General features: G+C 61.0%; 3 protein-coding genes and 1 long non-coding RNA gene across 8 annotated transcripts; 3 read left to right on the top strand and 1 right to left on the bottom strand.

Moving 5' to 3' along the window:
• The first annotated feature begins 6,080 nt into the window (after nt 1-6,080).
• Nucleotides 6,081-8,669, top strand: LOC114215665 (uncharacterized). The gene is made up of 3 exons (XR_003610602.2): nt 6,081-6,104; nt 6,455-6,632; nt 8,089-8,669. It is a non-coding gene; the product is annotated as an uncharacterized LOC114215665 (long non-coding RNA).
• Nucleotides 8,670-13,118: 4,449 nt separating this feature from the next.
• Nucleotides 13,119-13,501, top strand: GNG13 (G protein subunit gamma 13). Its single transcript, XM_028111503.2, has 2 exons — nt 13,119-13,216; nt 13,396-13,501. Exons 1-2 carry the CDS (start codon nt 13,119-13,121, stop codon nt 13,499-13,501), a joined length of 204 nt encoding a protein of 67 aa, XP_027967304.1.
• A 52-nt stretch (nt 13,502-13,553) lies between these two features.
• CHTF18 (chromosome transmission fidelity factor 18) lies at nt 13,554-21,877 on the bottom strand. 4 transcript variants are annotated; one of them, XM_028111979.2, is made up of 22 exons: nt 21,742-21,877; nt 21,358-21,552; nt 21,126-21,276; nt 20,789-20,957; nt 20,348-20,440; nt 20,202-20,254; nt 19,981-20,113; nt 19,077-19,286; nt 18,789-18,886; nt 18,434-18,557; nt 18,202-18,350; nt 17,922-18,015; nt 17,515-17,613; nt 17,304-17,434; nt 16,968-17,139; nt 15,826-16,050; nt 15,593-15,742; nt 15,385-15,515; nt 14,588-14,732; nt 14,330-14,476; nt 13,933-13,990; nt 13,554-13,854 (listed from the first exon to the last, which is right to left on the bottom strand). In XM_028111979.2, the coding sequence occupies exons 1-22, from the start codon at nt 21,830-21,832 to the stop codon at nt 13,718-13,720; spliced, it is 2,955 nt and encodes a 984-aa protein (XP_027967780.1). In that variant the 5' UTR covers nt 21,833-21,877; the 3' UTR covers nt 13,554-13,717. The 4 variants fall into 4 exon arrangements, with proteins under 4 accessions (XP_027967780.1, XP_027967779.1, XP_087873387.1 ...); XM_028111978.2 differs by having other exon boundaries at nt 21,126-21,552; XM_088017261.1 differs by lacking the exons at nt 13,554-13,854; nt 13,933-13,990; nt 14,330-14,476 and having other exon boundaries at nt 14,640-14,945; nt 21,126-21,552.
• A 236-nt stretch (nt 21,878-22,113) lies between these two features.
• Nucleotides 22,114-25,110, top strand: RPUSD1 (RNA pseudouridine synthase domain containing 1). Of its 2 annotated transcripts, none has more exons than XM_028111983.1 (6): nt 22,114-22,225; nt 22,701-22,891; nt 22,988-23,111; nt 23,242-23,344; nt 23,457-23,558; nt 23,975-25,110. In XM_028111983.1, exons 2-6 carry the CDS (start codon nt 22,710-22,712, stop codon nt 24,370-24,372), a joined length of 909 nt encoding a protein of 302 aa, XP_027967784.1. In that variant the 5' UTR covers nt 22,114-22,225; nt 22,701-22,709; the 3' UTR covers nt 24,373-25,110. The 2 variants fall into 2 exon arrangements, with proteins under 2 accessions (XP_027967784.1, XP_027967783.1); XM_028111982.1 differs by having other exon boundaries at nt 23,239-23,344.
• The last annotated feature ends 526 nt before the right edge of the window (nt 25,111-25,636 follow it).

Below are 25,636 nucleotides of genomic sequence, written 5' to 3'. Positions count from 1 at the left end.
CATCACCACTGTCACCACCATCACCATCATCACCCACCAGCACCATCACCATATCATCGCCATCATCATCCCCATCATCACCATCAGCACCAACACCATCCCCACCACCATCAACTACCAGCATCACTGTCATCATCACCATTGTCTTGGATTGACACTTACATGACACTAACCATCAGCCCTTTCCATCTATTAATTTATCTCATCCTTGCACCCTGTGGAGCAGAGACCATTAACCCCAGCTCACAAGTGAGGAAGCCAGGGCATAGGGAAATTAAAGTGATACAGCTAGGAAAGGACAACACCAGAGTGTGAACCCCAGCAGTCTTTCTCCACAACAAACACCAGACCTGTCCCTGAGACACCAGACCATGTGTGAGCCCAACTCCTAGGGTCCAGAAGGCTGTGGGAGCATGGTCAGCAGTGAGCCATCCTGCCTTCCTTTCCCTTACTTCTCTATTTTTTACACAGAGAGCCCTGAGCTCATAGGCAGTGAAATGGGGCGGCTTGGGTCATGTACAGAAGTTCTGCCAGCCCCACTGGGGAGAAAGAAAGGAGGCATGTGCATATTAAAATGGGAAGCTCTGGCTATTCATCACAGCTAAAGCAGTCCACGTGAGCCCAACTCAACATCTGATTTGCTTTTCTACAGATAAGCCACAAAAAACAATTAAAAAAAAAACACAAAAGTTCAATTTCTGGGGAGCAGAGTTGGTTCTACTTCTGCTTTAAATGCTAGAGGAGGGCACCTGGGTGGCTCAGTTGGTTAAGCAACTGCCTTCGGCTCAGGTCATGATCCCGGAGTCCTGGGATTGAGTCCCACATTGGGCTCCCTGGTCAGCGGGGAGCCTGCTTCTCCCTCTGACCCTCTTCCCTTTCATGCTGTTCCTCTCCCTCTCACTCTCTAATAAATAATTAAATAAAATCTTTTAAAAAAATAAAAAATAAATAAATGCTAGAGGATACCACAACTGGGAAGTCCACAGGGTGAGGGGCACAGACAGGCAGAGGGTCCAGAAGAAGCTATGGGTGAAGGGTCTAGAAACACTCTCACCAAAGGCAGCTAGAACCATCAGTCACATCCTGCCAGGTCCACCCAGGGCTGCCTTGGTCATGGGTCCTGCAGAAACATGTGTAAAGCTGTCCATCAGCCTGTGTCTAGAGGCTCGTTGAGAACATTAAAAGCCAAGAGCCTAGATCGTCGTTTAGCTAAAATGTATTAGTGGAGAGTGGAATCAAATGCACCTCTTTAAACCAGGAAATGGGCTTTACCACAAACCAGGTATCACCAGGAACAGCAAGTGTGGGACCCAGACGGCCATGGGGCTCCAGGCTGCTCCCCCAACAAAGTCCTAGGAGGGTGAAGGTAATGTCTTAGAATGGGCGCCCAAGGGTTCTTTCTGGTCTTCCAGCGATTTCCCCCCTATCCAGTCCAACCCAACCCATTCAACCCAGAGTACCTGCCAAGCTCCTAAAGCACACCACTCTGTCTGGTCTGTGCACACACCCATATAACCTTTCCCTTCCCACCGGCTCCCTGTAGAGCTCGGTCCTCAGCAGAAGCAGGTCACCCACAACCAGCGCTGGGCTGGGAACAGAGCTGCCTTTACCAGTCCAAGCTTCCCTCCACTTGTCCTCTGCACCAGCAGAAATGGGGTCCTCAAAGCCTCACCTGGGTCCTAAGGGGTAAAGCACATAAAAGTAGCACCTCGAGGCCCTAAGAACCTCCCAAAGCCACAACTAAGCCTCCAGAAAAGCCAAAGGGAAATTGTGGGAGACGGTGGCCTGAACTCATGTTCCCATTAGCTTACCTGAGGAGCAAGCCCAACAGGGAGATGGCAGGCAGGCCAGGGTGCCCAGAGGATCCCTGGAGACTGACAGGCTGAGGCAGGAAGACGCATGCTCCCTGCACAGAGCCCAGCCACCAGCAAACAAGGAGCTCCCACTGAGATGAGGCTCCAAGGAGGGGCGGCAGAGCTCCCTGCCAGGTGCTCCCAGACAGGGACTCCTCCCAGGTGCTCCGACCAGATGCTCCCTATTAGGTTCTCCCAGACAGCTGTTCCCAGCCAGATGCTCTCACCAGGTGCTCAAGAATGTTGGGCCCCCATTTCCCTTGGCCCTGCTTTGTGGTTGCCACTTCTGGGACACCACGTGCTTCTCCGGCCAGAGGCAGAAATGTCACATGCTCGTCCCTGCCCCCCTCCTTCCCTCTCCTCTGTTCCCCACCCCCCAGCTCCTCTCCATCTCAGGGAAGAAAAGGGGGACCTGCAGAAAAGTCACAGTGCAAGAAGCGGTCACCATTTCCCCACCCAATCTTATAAACCCCAATTGACAAGGATCCTACCAAATCCCTGACCAACACAACTCAGATGGTCAAGGCCATCAAAACTAAGAAAAGCCGGAGACACTATCACCACTATCCCAACCGAGAGGAGTCCAAGGGGACAGGAGGATCAAACACCACTGGGTCCCAGGACAGAGGGCACCAGGCAACAACTCAGGACATGGGGGTAGAGCGCCAGCTTCAGTACACAACCCCACATCAGCGCCAGCTCATTACTGTGACAGGCACACCACACTGGCACGAGAGGTCATCAGTGGGGCACGCTGTGCACGGCAGAGAAGCACACGGAAGCTCCGACCTTTCTGCCCTATTTTCCCAGAAACCTAAAACTGCTCTAAGTAGAGGGGCGCCTGGCTGGCTCAGCTGGTTAAGTGTCTCACTCTTGATTTCTGCTTAGGTCGTGATCTCAGGGTCATGAGATCAAGCCCCACGTCGGCTCCACACTGGGCAGGGAGCGTGCTTAAGATTCTCTCTCTCTCTCTCAAAAAAAAAAAAAAAAAAAGGAAGTCTAGAGGCGCCTGGCTGGCTCAGTTGGTAGAGTGTGCAACTCTTGATCTCAGGGTCATGAGTTAGAGCCCCACACTGGGTGTGGAGCCTCCTTAAAAAAAAAAAAACTCTATTAATTATTTTTAGAAAGTACCAAGACTCCCCATAATCATACCAGCTCAGAATCTTCATAGCCCCCAAAAGGTACAAGGCCCTTGCCCTTCACGACTGATCTGCAAAGTCCCTGCCTGATACAGATGTATGTGCGGTCCCCCCACTGAGTTTCTGCAGGATTTGGGGACCAGATCCCACATTAGCCCCACTCACCTGCAATTCCTCGTGGGGTTTCCCGAGACGGTGTCTTCTGGGAATCCCAAATAACCTAGGCCTCAGCAGGACTGAAAGCGGCAGCTCCTTAATGTCCAGAGTAACCCTGATTACAAACCAGACTGTTGCAAGCTCATTTCCGCCCATAAAATCATACTAAATATTTTATGTCTGACTCTCTTTAACAGACAGAGTCAAAACACAGCAAATCGATGTAGACAGAACAACAAGGGCATGAGGCAGCCATGCCTGCTTCCTGGGTTAGTCGCTCGGCTGTGGGGTCTGCAGGGCAGACGAGACTGTCACGGCACTGCTAAAGAACTGCCTTTCAATGGCGATGTTGGTAGGGACTGAAGGCAGAAGCAGAGCGAAAAATGCGCCTCTTCCTTTGAGGGATCAGCACAAATATAAGACGACACCTCTAAATTTGTTCTACAAAAATAATGCTGCTTTTCCTTAAAAGGGAGTGTTCGTGTGCAGTGAATTTTATTACTGTTGATTTGGAAAGAAAAAACATCCATGCGCCATATTCTTTGTTTTCGCTTCTAATGTAGTAAATACCCTTCCCTATGCGTCACCACACAACAGAAGTTCAAAACCGGTTTAGAGAGTTAAAGGGTCCTGAGCCTGGGGACCCGGGGTGGCGCTCACGTGCACCTGTGGCTCCACCTAGCGGCAAGGACCAGGCAGTGGTGCACACAGCCTGCTGAGGGATGGTTGAGCCCTCTGATACCATCTGCCACGCAGAGTCACAGGATTTCTGTCTTCTGAGTTAAATGGGTCCCGTGGAAAGGTCCTGAGAAGTGCCTTTCTGGGGTGCTGATGAGGTGAAGTGTACCATCAAATTCTGCCCTGACAAGGCCCCTCCCCCAAGGTGCAGTCCCACAGACCTTAGCCCAGGGCCTGCCTGGGGTCCTCCAGATTCTGCACTGTACCTGTTAGACAAGGATTCCCAGAAGGTGAGACTTTCCCACCTGCACACCCCAGATCCCATTCAGGCCCAGGCCAGGGGGCTTGGGGAGGCAAGGAAAGAATGCATGAGAACACGGCCAACAGGAAGGGATGAGAAGTAGCCTCGAGGCCAGAACTCAGGGACTCACCAAGACAGGACTGTGGTAGCACCACCCTGGGCATGTGGGTGTCAAGCGGCACTCTTGGCCTCCACCTACAGACCCAGTAGCACAGACGTGGCACAGACGGTGGTGGGGCCAGACTGGATGTGGGTCACCAGGGTCACCAGGCTTCACAGGGGTACCAAACATCACAGCTCCTTTCCTGTACCCCAACCAGGCCCAATTCTGTCTCCAAGCCACACCTCCCCACTCCCCTGCAAACCTGCCATCATGCTGTACCTCATCATGGTCCAGAGCCACCACCAGGCCGCTGGGGACATCACCTGCAGTCCTTGGACCAAGTCACACTGGAAGACAAGCTCTGCCTACCGTCACCCATCTGTCCAGCCTGTAACTTTTGCACACTTAAGTGGCTGATGTCAAACTCTAAGGCTACAAAAATTCCTTTTCAACAGTAAATATGTAGCCTATTCAGATAAGTAGAATAGTCCTGTAGCAGAGAAGAGTTTCCACTGCTTTATAAACTGACAACATGGAGTGGGGAGACCTGAGTGGGCAGACCCGGGGGAAAGGTTGGGGAGGATAACTGTGTGGGGGAGACCTGGGGACAGGCCAGAGGAGGCTACTTTGGGGGACACCTTGAAGGGAAACCTGGGGGAGAGAAGCTGAGGGAGGACCCCTGTTGGGGGGACAGAATCTGAATGGAGAGTCACTGAAGAAAAGAACTGGAGGGGTACCTGAGTGGGGAGAAGCTGAGGGGGAAACCTGAGGGGGACCTGAGTGGGGAGATGCTGAAGGAGAGACCTGGGGGGACCTGAGTGGGGAGAAGCTAAGGGAGAGACCTGGGGGGGACCTGAGTGGGGAGATGCTGAGGGAGAGACCTGGAGGGGTTGAGTGGGGGGACACTGAGAGAGAGACCTGGGGAACCTGAGTGGGGGGACACTGAGGGAGAGATCTGGGGGGACCTGAATGGGCGGACACTGAGGGAGACACCTGTGGGGACCAGAGTGGGGAGATGCTGAGGGAGAGACCTGGGGGGGACCTGAGTGGGGAGATGCTGAGGGAGCGACCTGGGGGGGACCTGAGTGGAGAGATGCTGAGGGAGCGACCTGGGGGGACCTGAGTGGAGAGATGCTGAGGGAGAGACTTGGGGGGACCTGAGTTAGGGGACGCTCAGCGAGAGACCTGGGAGGACCTGAGTGGGGGAACACTGAGGGAGAGACCTAGGGGGACCTAAGTGGGGAGATGCTGAGGTAGAGACGTGGGGGGCACCTGAGTGGAGAGATGCTGAAGGAGAGACCTAGAGGGGTTCAGTGTGGGGGCACTGAGGAAGAGACCTGGGGGGACCTGAGTGGGGGGACACTGAGGGAGACACCTGGGGAGACCTAAGTGGGGAGATGCTGAGGGAGAGACCTGGGAGGGACCTAAAGGTGTACCTGACTGGGGGGACCTGGGGGGGACTTGAGTGGGGAGACGAGGGCGGGGAGACCCAAGTGGAGTCCTGGCCTGGCGCTGTCGTCTGTCTCTAACAATGCTCGGGTGTACACGGTGTCCCACGGCCCGACTCGCTCACTCACGCCGCTGGTGGGAGTGTCCAGGCCCCCTCGAAGGTCATCTTTCCAAAACGTAACAGAAGCCTGGAAATGCCTCTGGCTAAGGAATTCCACGTCTGGAAGTGAGCTCCAGACAATAACCTGAAAATTGGATACGTGACACCTCGAACTCTCTCCACTGGACGACCCCCCCCCACGCCCCCGCCGTCGCCGTGCTCCAGGATGGTAACGTCACGCGTGACGTAACGCGAGACCCGCCCACTCGCTCCAGATGCCCCGCCCCTTCTGGCACTTACCCGGAAGTGATTTCCCAAGGCGGAAGTAAGCGGGTGGTTGGAGAGCTGGCGGGGGCTAGGTTCGGTTCAGTGGGGTGGGAGTCTGCCGGGAAGTCGGGACCGTGGTCGGGGCGGGCCCCCGACTGCCTGGAGGGCGCGTCCGCACGGTGGGAATGGGGGCCGGCCGGCCTTCCAGGGCAGTCCCTGAGGAGAGAGCCCGTTGTGAGGGCCGCGGGAGTCTCAGTGAAGCCCCTGCGGCGCGGCCACAGCACGGGCACTTCCCCCTCCCTTCTCCTCCGGCTCCAGCCCCCTCTCTCAGTACCCTGCAGTTAGAGCAGGGGCTGCCCCGTTTTTGTACGGCCTCCGAGCCTAGAATGGTTTTTGCATTTGCAACAGCCTCCAGCCTGGGGAAAGTGCGCAGAGCACACGCGTGTGCCCTCGGGATTTTGCCTGGAGGATCTGAGGTTGCGAAGGGCTGACGCCAGGGCCCAGGGACGAGCTTCTGATTTGGATCAGCGATGGCTAGAAAGACGTGGACGTGAGCTTCAGGAATGCGTCCTGGTGGAGCCTTTCAGTACGTGTGTAGGCCTCGCTCGGCCTTTTCTGTTGAGGGTCGTGTTTATTTTATGAGTATTAGGGTTTTGCAGCCCGTTACCAGGATGGCATTACCCCAGGGGCTCTGCCTGTGCCCTCTGGGTGGTTTCACCCCGGATGCAAAGTTCTGGGTGACAGGCATCTCGGCCAGGCTGGAAAGCTGGGTGGGTCCGAGAGGCAGGAAGGGCCCTGAGCACGTTCACAACGTAGTGCTACAAGCGACTCACGCAAGACAGTGCCCGGTGCTGGTGGCAGGCAGCCACTGTCGCCCGGAGTGCTGCGCCTCCCCCTGCCTTCCACCATGTCCCTGTGGATGAGGGGTGCCTCTGGTCATGAGACCAGTAAATGGCCAGCATCACATCCGCCCCGGGTCTGAGGTCTCCTCCCCAGGCAGCTGGGTGGGGCCTTGGCCATGGTGCCTGCACACAGGAGTCCTCAGGAGGAAAAGGCAGCTCCCTGGGTGCCAGGGCTCCCTGCAGATGGGGGGCCGAACGGCATCCCGGATGTGTCCCAGAACACCAGGTGCCTGTGCTGGCTCCTCCCTGTCCTAGATTCCACAACCTCCCCTGCCCCTCTGCATTTGGTGGGAACTTGCCTATGAACTGCTCCCACCCACACCCTCCTGGACTCCCACCTGCACAGCCTCAGATGCAGCCACCCACCTAGTCTGACAGGTGACCACCGCTGTCCACACATGGCCCCAGGGCAGCAGACAGCCTGTCTGGATTCCAATCCCATCGCCGTGGGCTGGCTTGTCTCTGAGTGGCTCCCCGACGCGTGGCAGCCTCAACACCTACCGTGCGCACAGCCGGAGGGTCTCACAGGAATACAGAGACAGCCCTCCCTGTCCCTAGACTCTTCTCCAGCTTGGACAGTCTGTGTAGGGTGCCTCTCCCCTCCGCACAGTCTCACTCACTCCGCCCCTTCTTCCTCTTCACCAACACCATCTGTCTGCCGGCTGGGCCTTGAGGCCTGCCTCCTCCTCTGCATCCAGGCCGCTGTCCACATGCTGCCCTGGCTGTTAGACATCATCCTGGCCTTTAGGGGAAGACTCAGAGTGATGTCCCCTGAGGTGTCTCCTCTGTTTCTCTGGTAGGGAGAACTTGTGGGCCCCAAAGCTGTTTCTAAAAGGCCTCTGGCATAAAACTGCCTTCAGCAGTGGGCGTGATCTGGGGTACCAGAGGCTCTCCCTGCTGACTTGGCCATCAGACCACTGTCACCATGTGGGGCCACTCCCAGGCCCAGCTCCTGATGCAGGGGCAGCGGTCCTGCACCTGCTTCCTTCGGTGAAGCAGCAGAGGATGATCTGCTCCCGGAACCTGCGAACAAACAGCCGACCATGCTCTCACACTGGGCCTGCCTTGCTCCACCTAGTCAGGGGCCTTGGGGGGGGTGGGGGGTGGGCAGCACTGAGCTGTCTCTTCTTCACTCCACAGGTGATGAGGCAAAGGAAGCATCCACCTGAGAAGAGGCAGCCAGGGGCCTGCTGGGGCTGGTGGAAAAGGGGGACGGTGAGCCTACAGACAGGAGTCTCTGAGCCAGTGGCACAGCAGGCCTCATCTGCACCCTGCTGTCTCTCACAGCACCCCCCCCCCAGACCTTCACGAGACAGGGACCGCCTGTACCTTCGCAGATTCGTCTGTCTTAGAAACCACAAGTCCCTTTGGTTGGTGTTAGGAGCTGCTTGAGGGGTCTCTTGCCTTCCCTGAGCCCTCGAGCCCCCAGGCCAGCTGCCAAGGGGGGCCTGGTGTTCACTGGCCACAGAGCTGCTGGAAAGAACCAAGTCAACCAAAGTGGCATCCCTGACACTGATCGCGAGGTCTCGCAGGCAGGAGCCACCCTCCCGCCCGGGCCTCCCTGGAGTCGTGTCTTATATTTGTTGCACACATCAGCCTAAGAGAGCCTCGGTTATTTTTGACAGCCGTTCTCCAGCTTTCAAAGATTATGTAAAAACACTCCCTTTTTTTTTTTTTTATGAGCTCTGTTTAACAAGGTAAATAAAAGATTTCTTTGCTGATTTTGCAGTCCTGGTATTTGCCTCTGCCAGTCATTGCAGGGGTAGAAACAAGTGGGCAGTTTCTGTGGGGCAGCCAGGGCCGTGGTCACCAGGCCTGTCATAAGCCTGGGATTGCGTGCTGACAGTCCAGCCCGGGCCCTGCAGCGCTGACCGCTTGTCCTCGGGTTTCACCACCTCGGGACAAGTCTGTGGCCCTGGGAGGGTTGGGGGGGTGGCTGACGCCCGCCCCCCACCCCCCCACCCCCAGCAGTCTGAAGCAGAGCTGCAGTCTCGCCTCGGCCCTCATTGTGCTTGTGCACAGGCTGGTCATCTGCCCCAGGCTGTGTCTTGCCCTCTGAGGAGTCTGGTCTCAGGAGCAGTGGAGTGTGCCCATGTCCCCACCCGGAGCCAGGGCTGACAGCAGCCCGGGGCAGCCCTGGGTCGCCAGCGACACACACCAGCCCCAGCCTCTGCCAGTGGGGAGAACCCACAGTTCAGAGTGGTGTCAGGGATGGCACTAGACTGCGGGTTCCTGTCTAGTGGGGGCCTTTCCTCCCCCTCTTCCCTGAGCCCTCTTCGGGACCCCCACCCAAAAGGGATCAGGGTAACTCCCCCACACACACCATTTCTTTATTCTTCCAGAGCACTAAAATCAGCACTGCTGGGGGAGGTCCTGCCACAGAGGCTCGTGGTGCCCACCACATCCCCAGAAGCCCGGCCCACAGTGCCCGTCCACCCATGTGTCAGGAGCCCGGCAGTGGGGCCCAGAGCAGCCGTTTCTAGGCCACAATGAGCACGTTGGGTCTCACCAGCAGCCCAGTTACTGGAGCTAATTTCAGCACGCCGTCTGGTCCCTCTGGACCCGCTCTGGGTATCTGCAAGGTGGCAGTCAGCTGGAGGACAAGCTGTCACTGCCCCCCCCACCCCCGTCCAGCATCCCAGCATCCCAGCAAGGTGAGAATCATGGGTCCTCCTTCCAGAGCAGGTGTGCACCAGCAGGCCCACCACACACAGTTGTGGCCTCCATTATTCGGGACTGCAGTCAGCATGGGGACCAAGTCTGAGCCTGGAGAGTCCCCAAAGCAGCAGATGTGGCCAGCACCCAGAGACTGGAAAGAGCACAGCAGTGAGAGATGTGCGGGACCCCGTGCTCCACACAGCTCCCACCTGCAGGCCTGGCTCCCACCGTCCTGCCACGCGCACTGCCACCCAGCTGCGCTCAGGTGCCCCTGCCGTGTTCTGCACTGGCGTCAGCTGCGACCACAGCGGAGTGTTCAAACAGCACCCACGAAGCAGGGCCCGGGAGCAGACCCTTATCACACCAGACTCAGGCCACACCAGGCCCTCTCCCAGGGGACTCTCCAGTTGCCGTTGGGCCAAAGCTTGGCCCTGGGTGCCCAGTTCTGCCTGTGTAGTCTGAAGAGAAGGCATGACTGGGTGGCAGAGTCGGGCCGGCCCAGGTCTCAGCCCAAACCTTAAGCCAGGCCTGAGGGCCAACGTGAGGCCCTGCCCTGGGCTGCCCACCTGGTGTGAGCAGCACCCCGGGTCCCACGAGTGTTCAGGGCTGCCGGCCATCTGCCCTGAGGAGGACGGCAGGGCCCTGGGCTCTAAGCTCCCCCACCCCCCATAAATCCATAATAAAAATAATCCCTCATTTTCCTGATGTGCCCCAATTCCAGAAGTGCTTCCAGATGCATCATCTTGTTGATGCGTGAGAGGGGCCAGGGACACACAGCTGACCCCGTTTCACAGAATCGCATCAGGGAGGGCTCGGGAGCCCAAAGGGGCAGGGGACACCCTGTCCTCCCTCCCAGGGGAGGACACCAGGACAATTCACAGGCCCCCAGCCCAGAGGAGGCTGCCAGAGCTCCTGCCAAAGGTCTAGTGCGGGTCTCTGTGAGGGTGGAGGTTGAGAAGCTGGGCCCTGCTGGCTTCTGCGGCTGCCGTTGCTGCCTGGGGGCCCCCTGCCCAGGATGCAGCCTGGTACCCGTGTCATCCAATGGCCCCAAGGACACAGCTCCCCCGAGCGCTGGGCAGCGGGACCTGCCAGACACAGCCAGGGCATCAGTTCTGAGGAGAACAGAATGTGGTCCCGTCCCTTATGGATGGAGAGCAGAGTGAGCGTCTGCTTGGTCCCATCAGGGGCCGGCTGAGGAGCAGGCAGAGAGGAGAGGGGACGGGCCCGCAGTGAGGGAGGAACGCCCCCTCCCTCCCCAGAGCCCCCAAAGCTGCTCGGCCTGGGCTTGGGCACCCCTGAGCCAGACACAGCCTCGCATCCCCTGGGCCTACACAGAACAAGTCTGGGTATTCCCAGCCCAGGGCCAACTGAAGAGTGGACGGACCCCCAGCCCTCAGGGCAGCTACCCAGTCAGCCTGCCGCTGGCCTAGAAACGGGGGGCACAGGCTCACACCTGTGGGTGGCTCAGCTCCAGGGCAGGGCCGCCCACAAGGCCCATCAGTGGGCACTGCTAAGGCCACAGGGGCATGCAGTGTCCTGGCTTCATCCCTGTTACTCTCCGCCTGGCCTATGGCTAGAGTCTGGCAGCGCATGGACGGCTAGGGTACAGTCTAAGGGCTGAAAGTCTTCGGTGCCAGCCCCACTGTAGGAGACCACTGTCCACTGCCGGAGCTGACTCCACACTGCCATTCCTGCATCCCCCATCCGCAGGGGCTGAGGGATCGTGCAGAGTGAGGCCAAGTCCCTGGGGTAGGCCCAGCACGGAGGAGGAGGGCAGGGGGGAGGGGACGGTGCCAGGGCCTGGCCCCAGGTGGCAGGAGTGGGCGGGGCACCTGCCTGGGCTCTGCCCGCCTGTGTGCCCGCTCACTCATTCACTTGGGCCTCGCTGTCACTCACCATCACTTGGTTCTTGGCACTTGGCCCTTGCCGGCACCGTCCAAGGTAGGTCCGATGAACTGGCCCCCCGCGCAGAGCAGGAAACCGAGGCCGAGGGGGTCTCGCTGGGCTGACCTGGACCATCCTAACCCCCAGATGCCTCTGCCTGTTGGTCTTGTGACCGAGGCAGCTGCCCTGCGCGTCCCAACAGGCCCGACCCCACCGGCGGGGAGGACCCTCTCGGTCTTCGGGCGGGCGGGGCGGGGGCGGGGGCGGGGCGGCCGAGGGGGAGGGAAGCCGCGTCCTGCGCCGTGCGCGCCGCCCGCAGTGCCCGCCGAGCGCCGTGGCCGGGGGCGTCGCGGGGCGCGCGGGACGGGCGGCCGGCTCCGGCGGCGCTGCGCGCAGGTAGGGCAGACAAGGCAGGCGGTGGGCGCTGCGGGCAGGCCACCGCCCCCGCCCCCGCCGCGGAGAGCCCCCCACCACGTGGCTGTCCGGGGATGCTGAACTTGGGGTCTCTGGGAGAGGAGCAACTGCATGCCCCCTATTGGCTGCCCCCCCCATAAAGGCAGGCTCTGCTCCCCTACGGCTCTTACCCCTGGCTCCTAGTGTGGATGCTCTGTCCCCAACCGACCAGGGCTGACCCCCACCCCCTCAAAATGGAGATCTTCCAGCCTGGAGTCCCCTGCACAGGCTGGTGCAGACAGGATCACACTCCTGTCACCCCCTGCCTACCGTAGCTCCCAAGGTCCAGAAAGCCAATCCCCTGGCTCTCAGCCTCCCGTGATGGGAGTAGGGCCTGGGGGCCAGTGAGAGACTCCCTGGGCCCCTGGAGTGGGCTTAGTCGGGGAGGCAGGAAGCAACCCGCTTTGCCAGGCTGGTACACAAATAGAAACTGGGCCAGGCGGTTTGTGAACAGTGTGGGGGGCAACACGGGGAAGCAGAAGGCTGTAGCCACTCCAAGTCGCAGACCAGCTGTGCAGCCTGTGACCCCAAGACCCTCAGCACCTACCCCCCACAACCCCTTGGCTAGAGATGCAAATTGCAGCCAAATTCTCCAAGCCCCAAGATTAATTTCCTTTGGGTAGGCTTCCCCATGCAAAGCAGAGGGAAGGCACGCGAGGCCGGCCAGGCACAGCCCCATCCCTCATGTGAGGGTCTGGATTGCCCTCTCTGCAACCAGGAATGGGAAGTGGGCCTCGCAGTTGGAGGGTGGGCTTCTGGGAACCCATCTGTGCTGTGTGCCTGATCCTGCTATGGCTGAAACACTGCCCCTTCTCTCTCCAAGAGACCAGGCCGTGGTAAGGCTCTGATGGGGGTGGGAGGTGAGGATGCAGAGCTCAGAGTAAAAAGTTTTCTCTGCAGTTAATCAGCCCCATGGGGGGAGGAGCAGGCACACGGGGCCTCATTAGTGGGGCCTCAGCTCCAGGCCCTGCACCCTGTGGGCTACGTGGGTGCCTCTGTGGCCCCCCGGGGAAAGGGGTGGTACAGCCCCTGGGGACCTCCCAAGCAGTGGACCCGCTATCAGTCTGGTGGGGAGGGAGCATCTGGGGGTTGACTGCAGGCTGGCAGCCCTCTAGCTGTTGCTTCCTCCTGTGTCCTCCAGCCCCAGGCTGGCCACTTCCGAAGCTCCCGACGCCATGGAGGAGTGGGATGTGCCCCAGATGAAAAAAGAGGTGGAGAGCCTCAAGTACCAGCTGGCCTTCAAGAGGGAGATGTCGTCCAAGACCATCCCTGAGTAAGTCCCCAGGACCCCACCCCACCCAGGGTTGGCTCCAATCTGCATTTCATTTCCCTGCCCTGTGTTCGTTTGCATGAGCCAGAGCCACAGCCCTGCACCTTGCCACTGGGCAGCACTTCTAAGAAGCCAGGCACTCACCTGCTCAACCTCACCCTCCCAACCCTGCCCAACCACAGGCTCCTCAAGTGGATCGAGGATGGGATCCCCAAGGACCCGTTCCTGAACCCCGACCTAATGAAGAACAACCCATGGGTGGAGAAGGGCAAGTGTGCCATCCTGTGAGGTCCCCCTGCCCCACCCCCGGGCTCTTGCTTCTGTAGGGAGGACAACTCCATAAAGGTGTGACTTTTATAAAGACTTTTTGAGAGCGTCCGTGTTTTTGTACATTTTCTGACGGAGAAAACGCAACATGATAGCATCAAGCGTGGGGCCCTGGGGCATCCAGCATGGGCCTCCGGAGGTATCCAGCGTGGGCTCACGGTGTTGGGTGCACCCCGGCTACAGCAGGTCCCTGATGTAGACGCTACGCCGCACAGCATTGGAGACGCCCTCCTTGAAGCGAAACCAGACGTCACTCCTGCCCACCGCCGTGCCTATGTGCCACTCAGCCGCATCGGTCTCCGGGGCCACATCTCCTGTGGAGGCCACATGGTTGTTCCTGTGCCTCGCCCGGGCCCCTCCCGCCCCTCCCATGCCTCCCATGCCCCACACACCTGCACTCAGGGCTGCCGCTCTCTTGAGGACCACACGACCAAAAAAGTCCCTCTCAGGCTGAAGAGAGCAGGTTGGTCAGACTCAGCACAGACCGGTGGTGGGCACTCCCTGCCCTGGGGGGAGGGCCAGAGGCCCCCTCCCAGGGAGCAGCCAGTGGCCCCAGGCTGTGAGAGCAGATGCCCACCTCCCCTTCCCAGGCCCGCTTCACACTGGAGCAGACCCACTTTGCACACGTCCCTTCGGTCCCTCATCACCCACACGGCAGTTTCCTTCTGCCACAACCAGCAGAGCCCCCTCTCGCCCAGATGGGAAGCTGGGGCCATGGGAAACCCCTGAGGCTGAGCAGCAGGCAAGTGACAGCCCCCTAGGGCTGGGAACCAGCCACACCCCTCACACCTTTTCCTCCAGGGCCGTTCTCTTCAGGATGCGCTCCAGCCGCTGCTCTAGCTGCTGCCCCTCATGGCTGTGTGAGGTGGGTGGCCGTGCCCCTTTCTCCCCAGCACCCCCCAGCGGAGCCTTGGCCCCTGGGGGAACCCCGTCCACCTGCAGACGGAAGGTGTGGTGAGGGCTGACTGGGCAGGGCCACTCCAGGGTAGGTCCCTTCTGACGGCCCTGCCCTCCCTGGCCTGGCTCTGGCCCCCAGGGTGGGCTCACCTGGGGGCTGTCCCCAACCCGGGCCAAGGCCTCCGCCCGCCGCATCTTCTCCATTTCGATCTCGCGGGCAATGAGCTGCTTGGCCTGGTAGGTGAGGGGTTTGCGGGCGGGCAGCTCAGGAAAGCGGCAGACCTCCTCCACGTTCCTGCTCTCAGGGCGGGTGAAGAGGTGCGCTATCAGCAGCACAGGCAGGTGCTACCTGCCTGCCCACCCATCCCAAATGCCAAGAAGCAGGGGCTGCGATGTGGAGCTCAGTCCTGCCAATACAATGCCTGAGCCCATAGCAGAAAGGGATAACCCACCCCAAACCTTAGTTTTCCGAAGTGCTTGCGGGCATGAGAAGGGAACCATCCCAGGGCTGCAAGATGAAGAAATGAGACAACAGGGCAGGGCCTAGGCTCAAGGCTGGGGCTGAGCACTGGGACCTGTCACCATTACCACCTCCTTGCAAATGGCACAGACAGCGATGGACACTGGTCCCCTTGTTGGGCAGTGGGGCCCCAGGGAACATCTCAGGATGGGGCAGCAGAGCCCTAGGGAGCTCGAGAACCCTCTGGGAGCAGTGCCTGGGGGACACTGAGGCAGGCAGAGCCTCTGCAATAATGCCCTGCAAGGGGAACCCCCCACCTCACAATCACATCTGCACAAGTACTGAGCTGGAACTGACCCCTTATCACTGCCCCACAGACGGCAAAAGGGAGACTACACCTCACCAAGATTCCTGGCCTCACTGCTGTAGCACCCAGAGCCCAGCCTCCTGTCCCTGGCACCCCACCCCAGCTGCTGCACAGACTCACGGCTCTAGCCTGTAGACGTACTGCCCGTCAGGCATGCGCTCTTGGCGGTAGGTGAGGCTGTAGGCAAGCATGGTGCCCACGAGGCTGGCCAGCTGCTGCTTCTCACGAGTACTGTACAGCTGCGTGCTCACCTGTGGGCAGGGACACTGAGCATGGCGGGGCCCGCCCCCACCAGCGGCGACACCCCCACTCCGGACGAAGCACTCACAGGGCGCAGCTTGGGTGCAAGGATGTCCAGAATCAGGCAGAGGGCGTCCAGGACAAGAGCCTGAGGTGCAGCTCGGCTGCGGGTAGCAGGTGCAATGCCCGCCACCAGCGTCTGGATGAGGTTCTGTGTCCGGCTGGTCCGGTTCTGGGCCTGGGGTGGAGAATGAAGCAGGCCTAGGAAACCTAGGCTCCCTGGGCCAGATCCCAGGCCCGGGCAGGGTGCAGGGGACACACCTCCTGCTGGCTGCTGGGGAAAGCAATCCTCGGCACGTGGCTGGACGCAAAGAGCAGGTGGAAGGCTGCCGGCAAGAAGGGCAGGTAGCGCAGCAACTGGAAAGTCTGGCCGTGGTGGGCAGCGCGGCTCAGCAGGTCATCGAAGGCCAGCCAGTCGAGGGCCACACACACAGTCCCCAGGCTGGAATCCCGTAGCCGCAAGCGCAGGAAGTTGTCAAACAGGCCCTGGGGGTGAGGTGGGGCCTCACCTTTGTCCCCCTCCGCTGAACGCCCCCAGCCTCGGCCCCCAGCCCACAAACAAGCACCTCCCACCTGCCCTGCCAAGCCCAGGGTCTCTGGGAGAGCTGCTAGCACCAGCAAGTGGCCCTGAGGCCCCAGAGGAGCCAGGAAGGCCCAGCCTGCCGCCCCGCTGTTTTGAGAGGTGCAGGAAAGAACCCCCTACCCACAACTGCCTCAAGGAGCCCACAGGCTCCAGTACCCACCCCCTCCCCAAAGGAAGCTCTGCGGCCAGAATGGAGAGCACAGAGCCCCTGCTCTTATTCCACATGAGACTCCTATTCTCTCGGGGCGCACACAACCCCTCCCCGTGGAGAGTTCCAGATTTACTCAGATCCGCAGCCACTAATCCAAAGCTGCTTAGTCAGGGAGACAGCTTAGGCCAGGCTTCCCAGGGGTGGGGGGCATCTCTGCCACCTGCTCAAGCCAAAACTTCACCCTGCCTGCTCCACCCCACAACCCTGTGCCCACAGTTCATGTCCAGAATGGAAACCCTCCCAGGCACTGACTCATGCTGTCTAGCTCCTCCTGCCCCAGTTACCTGTGTCCCGACCAACAACTGGACTGACCCCATGAGTCAGATGACTCCCCCACCACACACCCAGCCCGCCTCCCCTCCCTGCCAGCCCACGCCAGCCCCCCATACCCCCAGCACCAGCTAGTCCCTCCTCCCAGGCCTCTGTCCCTGCTCCCCATCACCTCTGAGAGAGCTCCCTGATGCACCGTGTCCGCCACCCCTCGCTCCCATCCCGTTGCTCTTTGAGCTTGACACTGTGTAAAACGTCTCCGGTTCTCCGGCTACAGAGACGCAGACAGATGCTAGCGTACCGGCACACCCGAAAACAGTCAAGGCAAAATGAGGTTACCTGGATCACTTTCTCATGCTCCCCTGCGGAAGAAGCCACGTGCAGGATGTGGTAGAACCGCTGGGAAGCCATGGTCCAAGGCGCCTCGGCAGCACGGGGCCCCAGACCCAGGTGCCCATCATGGAGCAGGAGCATGTGTGGGGGCAGGGCTGGGTCCTGGCCCCAGCGTTGCCTGCAGAGGGGTGCCAAGGCTGGAATGGGGCCCCACCTCTTCGTCCCCCTCCATAATGCCTTGCTCTCCGAAGCGGCCCAGGTGTCTGTACACAGACCATGCTCCCCCAGGCCCCGTGCAGCGCTCAGTCTGTCGCAGGAGATGGGGCTGGCCTGCCCACTTACCTCTGGGCCCGGGGAAGCTGGAACACCTCCTGCCACACAGAGAAGAGCCCCTTGCGCTGATCCTTGAGGCCGACTCGTGTGGCCTGCACAGCCTGCACACTCAGCTCCCGCCGGCCCCGCCCATGAAGGAACTGGACACAGAGGGGTGGGGGCTGGTGAGAGGCGGCTGAGCCCTGCTGCACCCCAGCAGCAGCCCCGCACACCCGCCCACCTGTAGGGTGTTGATGCAGGCACGGATGTCATTGTCTGTCTTCTCACACAGAGCTGCCAGCGCGCCCGGGTCGGCCTGCATGCCCTGCCGCAAGGAGATCTGCAAGGAGGCAGGAGAGTGGGTGGCCGCTCCCCCAGAAACCCACCCTGGGGACCTCTCTTCCCTAGAACACAATTGTAGATCCCCGCGGACCAGCCTTGCTCCCTGCTTTGAACCATCTACTGCCAAACAGCAAACTGGTCCGGTCACCCCCACATCCTGGAGCCAGCTGGGGGATGGGGCCCTGGGTGGGAGAGAGGATGGCAAGAGAGAGGAACGCGAGGCCAGGACAGGGGACGCATCCCCACACCCTGCAGTCAGCCACGCAGCCCCCTAGTCATGTGTCCCCTGCCCCAGCCCTCACTGACCTCCTGCAGCCGCTGCGTAAGCCTCGAGGACAGTATGGGTGGGAAGTAGAGCAGGAAGGCCTGCTGTCTCAACTGCCTCAGAGAGGGTACAAACCTGCCGGGGGAGAGGCACAGCTACACCACACCGCCCAGCCAGGAACATGAGGGTGTGTGCCACAGCCCAGCTGGCAGAAGCGGCCAAGTAGGGTTGGGGGTACACCCCCCCAGAAGCCCCCTGCCCTCCCGTGGAGGCCCCCCACCACACCCCTCCCTGTGCAAAGCCCTGCTCCAGCCCACTCACTGGTCATTGCAGATGCAGATAATGGGCCTCATCAGGAGCCCCCCCTCGGCCCGGCGCCGCCGTCCCCCACTTGTGGGAACCTGACCCCCTGACTCTGCGTCCTGTGGGCCCTTGCGGTCCAGGATGTTCAGAAGAACATTGATGGCAGCCTAGGAAATGCAAAAAGGACACAGTGAGCCCTAGCCCGTTGCCCATCCACCTGCCCACCCACTGGGGCACCCAGGAGGCCCACCACGGGGGCCCCATCGATCTCATCGATGACCAGACAGTTGGGCTTCCCGCCAGCACCCAGCACCGACTCCATCTGCGTGGCCGCCTCGATGCACGTGCGGAAGGCCTCAGGGCTGCGGTCATCACTGGAACCATAAGGTCAGGGGCATTGCCATCAGGGCAGCGTGGCCTCGGCCAAGGCAGCAACCAAGGTCCCTGATCGGACAGTCTCCGGGGCTGAGCCACCACACCTACACCTCAAGGCTACCACCCCAGGAAACCCCGAGAAAGTAAGAGCTCCACTCCACTGTCCCCACCGCCAACCACTGGGGTCTCAGGGCTGAGTCAGGATGGAGGCTGGCCTCCCTGCCACTCACCTTGCATTCATCTCCACCACGCAGTACCCAGCATGCCGCGCAATCACATGAGCCAGGGTGGTCTTGCCAAGCCCCGGGGGCCCACACAGCAGCGCCACCTGCAGCCAAGACAACAAAGACGCATACGTGCTATAGCCCGTTACGACTCTAGCACACTACCGTTTTAACGCCCCAGCCGTGGGAGCGCTAAATGCACCTCAGGGCCCTGAGAGGCTGCAAAGGCGCCACCTGCCCAGAGAGCGCAGCCCCCGGGCTCAGACGTGTGTGGCACAGCCAGGTGGGGCTTACCTTCTGCCGGGGACGCCGGCTCGGGTCCAGCTCAGCCTCTAGCATGTCCTCCAGCACCTGCTCATGGCTTTTCCATTTGCTGGAGCTTGGGGCCTCCTTGCCACCCCGGGCCAGTTCCACACTGGGTCTTGGCTTCCTAGCAGGCCTCTCTCGGCCAAACACCACCAGGTCCCACAGCTTTAGCCACTTGAGAAGGCAGCGGTTAGTGAACTGTAACAAAGGAAGCGTGGTATAGAGAAACGGCCAGCACCGAGGACCCCCTGTGCCCGCCCTTCGTGTCAGCCTGCTGTCATTAAGCCCTAGAAAACACACAAGAAGGCTGAAGCTGAGTGGCAACTGACCAGTGTTTGGTCACCCTGCCAGTGAGTGACAAAATGAGGCTCACTTCAAAGCCTCCATCCCTAGCACCCTGACCCCTTCAGGAGCCCCCACCATCCCCAGGAGCATCCCAGCATCAGCTTCTATAAGTGAGAAAGAAGACAGAAGCTCCGAGGGAGTAGGAGGATTGGATTCCCAGCCCAGGTCACAAGTGACCTAAAGCAGGCCAGCCCCATGCTGGCCTCAGTGTCCCCATCTGTAATTCAAACATGCAAATCAAAACCATCTCTTCTGGGGCTCCTGGGTGGCTCAGGTGGTTAAGCGGCTGCGTTTGGCTCAGGTCATGATCCCAGGGTCCTGGGATCAGGCTTCATCCTGGCTGCCTGCTCAGCGGGGAGTCCCTCCTTCTGCCCCTCCCCCTACTCTCTCGCTCTCTCAAAAAAGTAAATAAAATCTTAGAAACACCAAAAAGCCATCTCTTCCATTCCAACGCCCTGTGACCTCGCAACATAAAAACTAGCTGAATACTGCAGCTTTCGTTTTTGGCAAGAAAAGCGCAAGTCACGCTTGAACAATAATGTCTCACGTCATCACTGAGCAGCTCCGTGTAGGACCGAGGGGCGAACTCGTCCACCCAGAGACAGTGCTGGCAGTCATCTTGGTTGCTGACCATCTCTTCCTCAGGAGCTGCCAAAGGCTGGACCTCCTCCGACCTGAGGCTAGAGAACATCGTGCCTTTGGAAGGACTGCGCACCGCCCCCCCGACTACAGGCTGGAGGTCAGGGGTGGGAGGGCCCACCGTATCACCTGCGAAGTGTGTCTGAGAGCCGATGGGCCTCCTCGAGCAGCTGCTGCCTCCGCTGTGCAAACGCTAGAGGTTAGGATCTGGGTGGCTCCAACGTGCAGTCCCCCCCCTCCCCCAGAGCCACCCTTCTCTTCCCAGCAAGCCCCACCTCACTGTCGACCTGCTCCTTCAGGGACGCGAAGGACACACCCAAAAGATCCAGCTGGCCGCGGCCTCGCCGCCAGGTATCAATGAAATGGGTCTGTAGGAAAGTGAGGGCAGCATTCATCCCGTTGCAAGACATAACCACACACAGATCCCCTCCCAACAGTACTCAGGGACCCAAGTGGCGTTACTTGAACATAAACAGACCAACAACAGGACAAGCTTCCTTTCTATACAAGAATTCCAAAAAAAAAACCTAGGACGAAAACGACTCTAAGGAAAAAAAAAAACAAAAACAAAAACAAAAAGACACGAATGGGAAAGGAAAAGGGAAACAAGCCAGGTAAACTTCCTGAGGGGACCCCAGGGTCTCGGTGGGACGTGAGATCTAGGACTCTCCTGGGCAGCACTGAGCCCCCCAGCCCTGTGGCCACACAGCACCCACCTGCACCCCTGTGCCCACTGGGTCAGCCCGCAGGACCAGAAAAGCCCGGAAGCCACCCGTGGAGGTCACACTGACATAGTCCTCCAGGACAGGGGGCCGCCTCAGGACAGGATTTCGGGCTGCCGGCGAGGCCTGCAGGAGACCCACATCGGCACCAGCATCCAAGGGCCTGGGAAGGGACAGGGACTGTCTTGGGGACTCACCCCTTCCGCTAGCATCAGAGGAACCCAGGTCCACTAAACTACACATCCCTCCCACCCACCCCCAGCCCCAGGCCTCCAGAAACCCGGGACCCTTCCACAATCCCTGGGACACCTGTGCCCCCAGCCACACACACCCCTTGCCCCACAGCTCAGTGGGGACCTCGGGACTCAGTGGGGGGGTGATGCCCCGGGCAGGGGAGTCAGGAAGGGGCGGCTCTTCCATCTCCTCGGGCCTGAAGTTCAGCTTCTTGACGACTTCCAGCCTAAGCCGTTTGACTCTGGGGGCTGGGGAGGGAGACGGAAGGAACAGAGGCTCTTCCCCAGCCTCACACCCCAGCCCTGGGCCCTGGGCCCCTGCGGACATACTGGGGGGCAAGGCCGTGTCCCTCGAGACATGGTCGGCCAGCTGCCTCTTCCTCGCACTGCCTTTGTGGTTCCCTGGACGTCCACATGGAGAGCAATGAGTGGCAGCGTCACCTCCAGCAACGGTCTCCTCGGACGTCAGCCGGGACCGGCCCACCGTGGGCCAGGGGTCCCTGGAGGGTGACAGGGCCGCCGTCCCTGCCAGGAGGAAAAGATGACAGCAGCTGCGCTAAGTCGGCGCGTCCCCACATACAGGCAGGAGCTCCCGCGGCCGGCAGCGCCGGAGGACCCTTCTCGCTCCAGCCTCGCGGCCCCCGCTCGCCTCCCCTCCTCCAGGCACCCCTCCCGGACTACAGGGGACGAGGCTGCGGCGGGGCCCGCGCCCACCTTCCAGCTCCGCCAGCACCTCCAGCTCGTCCGCGAACTGGCTGTGGAAGTCGTCCTGGGCACCGCCCAGCTCGAGCTCGGGGTCTCCCATGGCTCCCGCTCCCACCGGACCAGCCGCCCGTTCCGAACCTCCCGCGCCGCCGCAGCGCGCCGCACCCGCCCCCAGCGTCCCGGCGCCGCCAATCCCTGGCCGGCGTGCCCGGCGGCTCTCTCCATTGGCCAACGGGAAGAGCGCGGTGGGGGCGGGACTGCGCGCGCAGGCGGGGCGGGGCCGAGCCAGTGCGGCGCCCCAGGACGCTCACCATTGGCCTGCACGGCCGCCCGTCCGTGGCGTGGGCGGGGCGTGAGGCGGGGCTGCGCGCTCCCGCAGGGCCCTGTGAAGCGCGGCTCCGGGGTTGCTGGGTCGCCAGGCGCGGGGACCGGGTGCTGGAGCCCGGGCCCGGCAGCGGCCTCGCGGGGCCCGGGCGGCGCCGCCGGGCTACAGGTCGGTCCCGGAGTGGGCGGGGCCGCGGGAGGTGCTGGTAGGCGGCCTGTGCCCATCAGACGCGGGGGGCGGGGCCTGCCGGGGAGGGGGTGTCTGCGCGGAGGGGGAGGGAGACGTAGGGGGCCCCCTCCCTCGGCTGACCTGGCCCCCCCGGGCCGTGGGGGGCGCGGCAGCCCCTCACCTGGCCCTTCCCAGCTCAGGAAGAGGCTTCCGTGGCATGTTGGTGCACTGTCCCCGGAGGGTCCGCGGGGATGGGCCGGGGCGCAGGACTGCTTTCCCCGGCATCTGCGTCTGGGTTGGGCAGCCCTACAGTCGGAGCTCAGAGGTGGGCGTGGAAAGGGACCTAGCGAGTGCACACACACTGGGGCCGTGTGCTCGGCTGACACCGCGTCAGCGGCTTCCCACCCGCGACTCTGGGGACCCCGGGAACCCTGATGAGTCCAGTGCTGGACTCCCTGTGAGCCCCCACTTGCAGGTCTCCACCATGGAACCAGACCGAATAGAGAATCTGTCCGTGGTGTACCAGAGCCAGGACTTCCTGGTGGTGAACAAGCACTGGGACCTGCGGATCGACAGCAGGATGTGGCGCGAGACTCCGACCCTCCAGAAGCAGCTGCGTCACCACTTCCCGGAGTTAGCGGATCCTGATACCTACTATGGGTTCAGGTAGGTGGAGGCCGGCCCATGGCCCCTAGCAGCTTCTGTGGGAAGAAGTAGCCACTCCCCAGTCTGGCCAGCCCTGACCCCCCGGCCCCGTGTCAGGTTCTGCCACCAGTTGGACTTCTCCACCAGCGGGGCGCTCTGTGTGGCCTTGAACAAGGCGGCAGCGGGCAGCGCTTACAAGTGCTTCAAGGAGCGGCGTGTAACCAAGGCCTATCTGGCTCTGGTAAGGCCTGAGCATCTCTCTGGGCAGGGGATTCCAACCCTCAGCCAATTCCGCAGGCTGTCAGTGCCAGGTGGGTTCCCCAGAAGGGGTGGGTGGTCCTGAGAGCAGCTTGTGAGTCTGTGCCCAGCAGGTGCGGGGACACGTGCAGGAGAGCCGGATGACCATCAGCTACGCCATCGGCAGGAACAGCACTGAGGGTCGGGCTCACACCATGTGCATCGAGGGCACTCAGGGTACGGAGGGCAGGACTCATCACCCAGTGGGGGCCCTGAGTGAGCCGGGCTGGGGTGGGTTGGGCTCTGCGTGGATCCAGCCAATCCTCACACCTCGTGTTGCTTTCCACAGGCTGTGAGAATCCCAAACCAAGCCTTACAGAGCTGGTGGTCCTGGAGTACGGGCTGTATGCCGGTGATCCTGTCTCCAAAGTGCTGCTGCAGCCCCTCACAGGTGCGTCCAGGGGCGAGGCAGGAAGCTTTCCCGGTCTGCTTGCTGTCTACCAGTGGTGCCCCCCCCCACCATGTTCACTGAGGTGTGTCTGTCCCACAGCAGATGTGGTGGCACGGGGCAGAGCGGCCTGCCTGGGGCCACTCTGCTATTGCCGCCCCAGGCCTTGCTATCCTGGAAGGCCAGCAGGGGTGCTCTAGCGCACCTGGCCCTGCCCCTACTGGCAGTGATCTCAAGGTTGATCCCTCTTCTAAGCTTTGGCGTTCTTGTTTGTAATGGGAAACAGGTCTGCCTCCTCTTGGAGTTTGGGGGGCTTGAAGAGGGCAACGGGCTGGGGCTAGGGGTGATGTGAGTGGGTGAGGGGTGGGCATGGAATGGCACCCCAACCCTACCAGTTCTCTTGCCCCCCGCCCCCCCAGGCCGGACGCACCAGCTGCGTGTGCATTGCAGTGCCCTCAGCCATCCTGTCGTGGGGGACCTGACCTACGGGCAGGCATTGGACCAAGAAGACCAGCCCTTCCGCATGATGTTGCACGCTTTCTATCTGCGTATCCCCACTCATACTGAACGTGTGGAGGCCTGCACACCAGATCCCTTTGTGCCGGCGCTCGATGCCTGCTGGAGCCCCCACACTCTGGTGCAGTCACTGGACCAGCTTGTCCAGGTCCTGAGGGCTGCTCCCGACCCTGATCCCACAGAAGGAAGCCCTGGGCCTTGCAGCACTTCCACTCTCTCCAACAAGCCCCCCGAGACAGAGGCACAGCGGGCCTCATGCTTGCAGTGGCTGTCAGAATGGACCCTAGAGCCTGACAACTGAGGGCGGCAGGCTGGATGGGAGTGGCAGGCTGGGCCCACTAGGGGAATAGGGGCTGCAGAGGACAGCCCTGGGCCCATCCTGAGTCAGGGTGCCCTGTGCGCGGCCCCACTGTGGATGGGGCCTGAGGCCCTGGCTCCAGCAGCCAGGCCTGGAGAGGGGCGGGCAGGGCCAGCAGGGAGAGCCAGGCTGCCAGGGAGTTTGGAGGATGGGACCTCCTTCCGAGCACCCCATTCCCCAGAGAGGGGAAACCAAGGCCTGCCTTCTTGGCTCCAAAGCTTCACTCCTAGGGGCTTGTTTTATGGATTTGCCCAGGGTCACTTTCTAAGAGACAGAGCCCACAGCAGGCCAGCCTCGAGTTAGGCTCCTGCAGGACCCCCAGACCTCAGAGCGCCCTGCTCCTCATTGCTCTTCTTGGACCTTCTGTGTTGGTCAGCCTGTCCTGGTTGGGTCTTCTCCGCCTGTGGACCCTGGCCCATCCTGCCCACCCAGTGCTGCCTCGTGCCTTTGCTTTTACCAGATTCTGCTCATGGGCCTCCTCCTCCCCACCCACACGGCACATGGGGGAGGGTCCGAGCCACGTCCCTCGGTTCTCTCACAGTGCCTAGGCCACCACAGGTCCTCACGCTTCAGTTGGGGAGCAAGAGCGGCCAGCCCCTATCTCTTCCATCCCGATGACATGCCCACATCAGCCTAGTTGTAGCTGAGTTTCGGGGCCTCAGAATAAATACTCTGACTGATCTCGTGAGTGACTACGAATCCATCCAATGGGGAGGTTTGGGAGGCCCCAGACCCCTGCCCTTTGCCCTACACTGGACAGATCTCTGCCCTAGACCCCCCAGCAGGAGCCAGGATGGACCCTTCCCCTGCCACGCAGTGAGCACCCTGCAGCCTAGTGTGGATGGAGGCTGGGCTCCAGGTGGAGGACTGAAATTGGGTTAGCCCCGTTCCTAGACATCCCTCATTCAGCTAGCCAAAAGCACTGGGGCGCCTATCTGTTCTCACCAGGGTCCCTCCCTAGAGCCGTTGTCCCTATGTCCTCCTTAGGGTCCTCCACCATCAGAACACCAGCTACCTTGCAGGGTAGGTACTCCTGGCTGGGGTGGGCCCTGGGGGACAGCAGAGGGCAGGTGTGGCCAGCTGGAGGACACTGGTCTGGACTCTGGCCTGGTGGGGCCCACAGGCTGGGCCTACAGAGCAAACAGCAGAGAAATTGGAGGGCTGGACAGACAGACTGGTAGCCCCCAAGGTAGGGAGGCAGGACGGG

The sequence above is a fragment of the Eumetopias jubatus genome, unplaced genomic scaffold, assembly GCF_037043125.1.
Source record: "Eumetopias jubatus isolate StellerSeaLion01/CBP00866 unplaced genomic scaffold, mEumJub1_p1.0 scaffold_12, whole genome shotgun sequence".
NCBI classification, from domain to species: domain Eukaryota; kingdom Metazoa; phylum Chordata; class Mammalia; order Carnivora; family Otariidae; genus Eumetopias; species Eumetopias jubatus.
The sequence above is the reverse complement of the archived record's forward strand: the minus strand, read 5'-3'. Positions and strand labels throughout refer to the sequence as shown.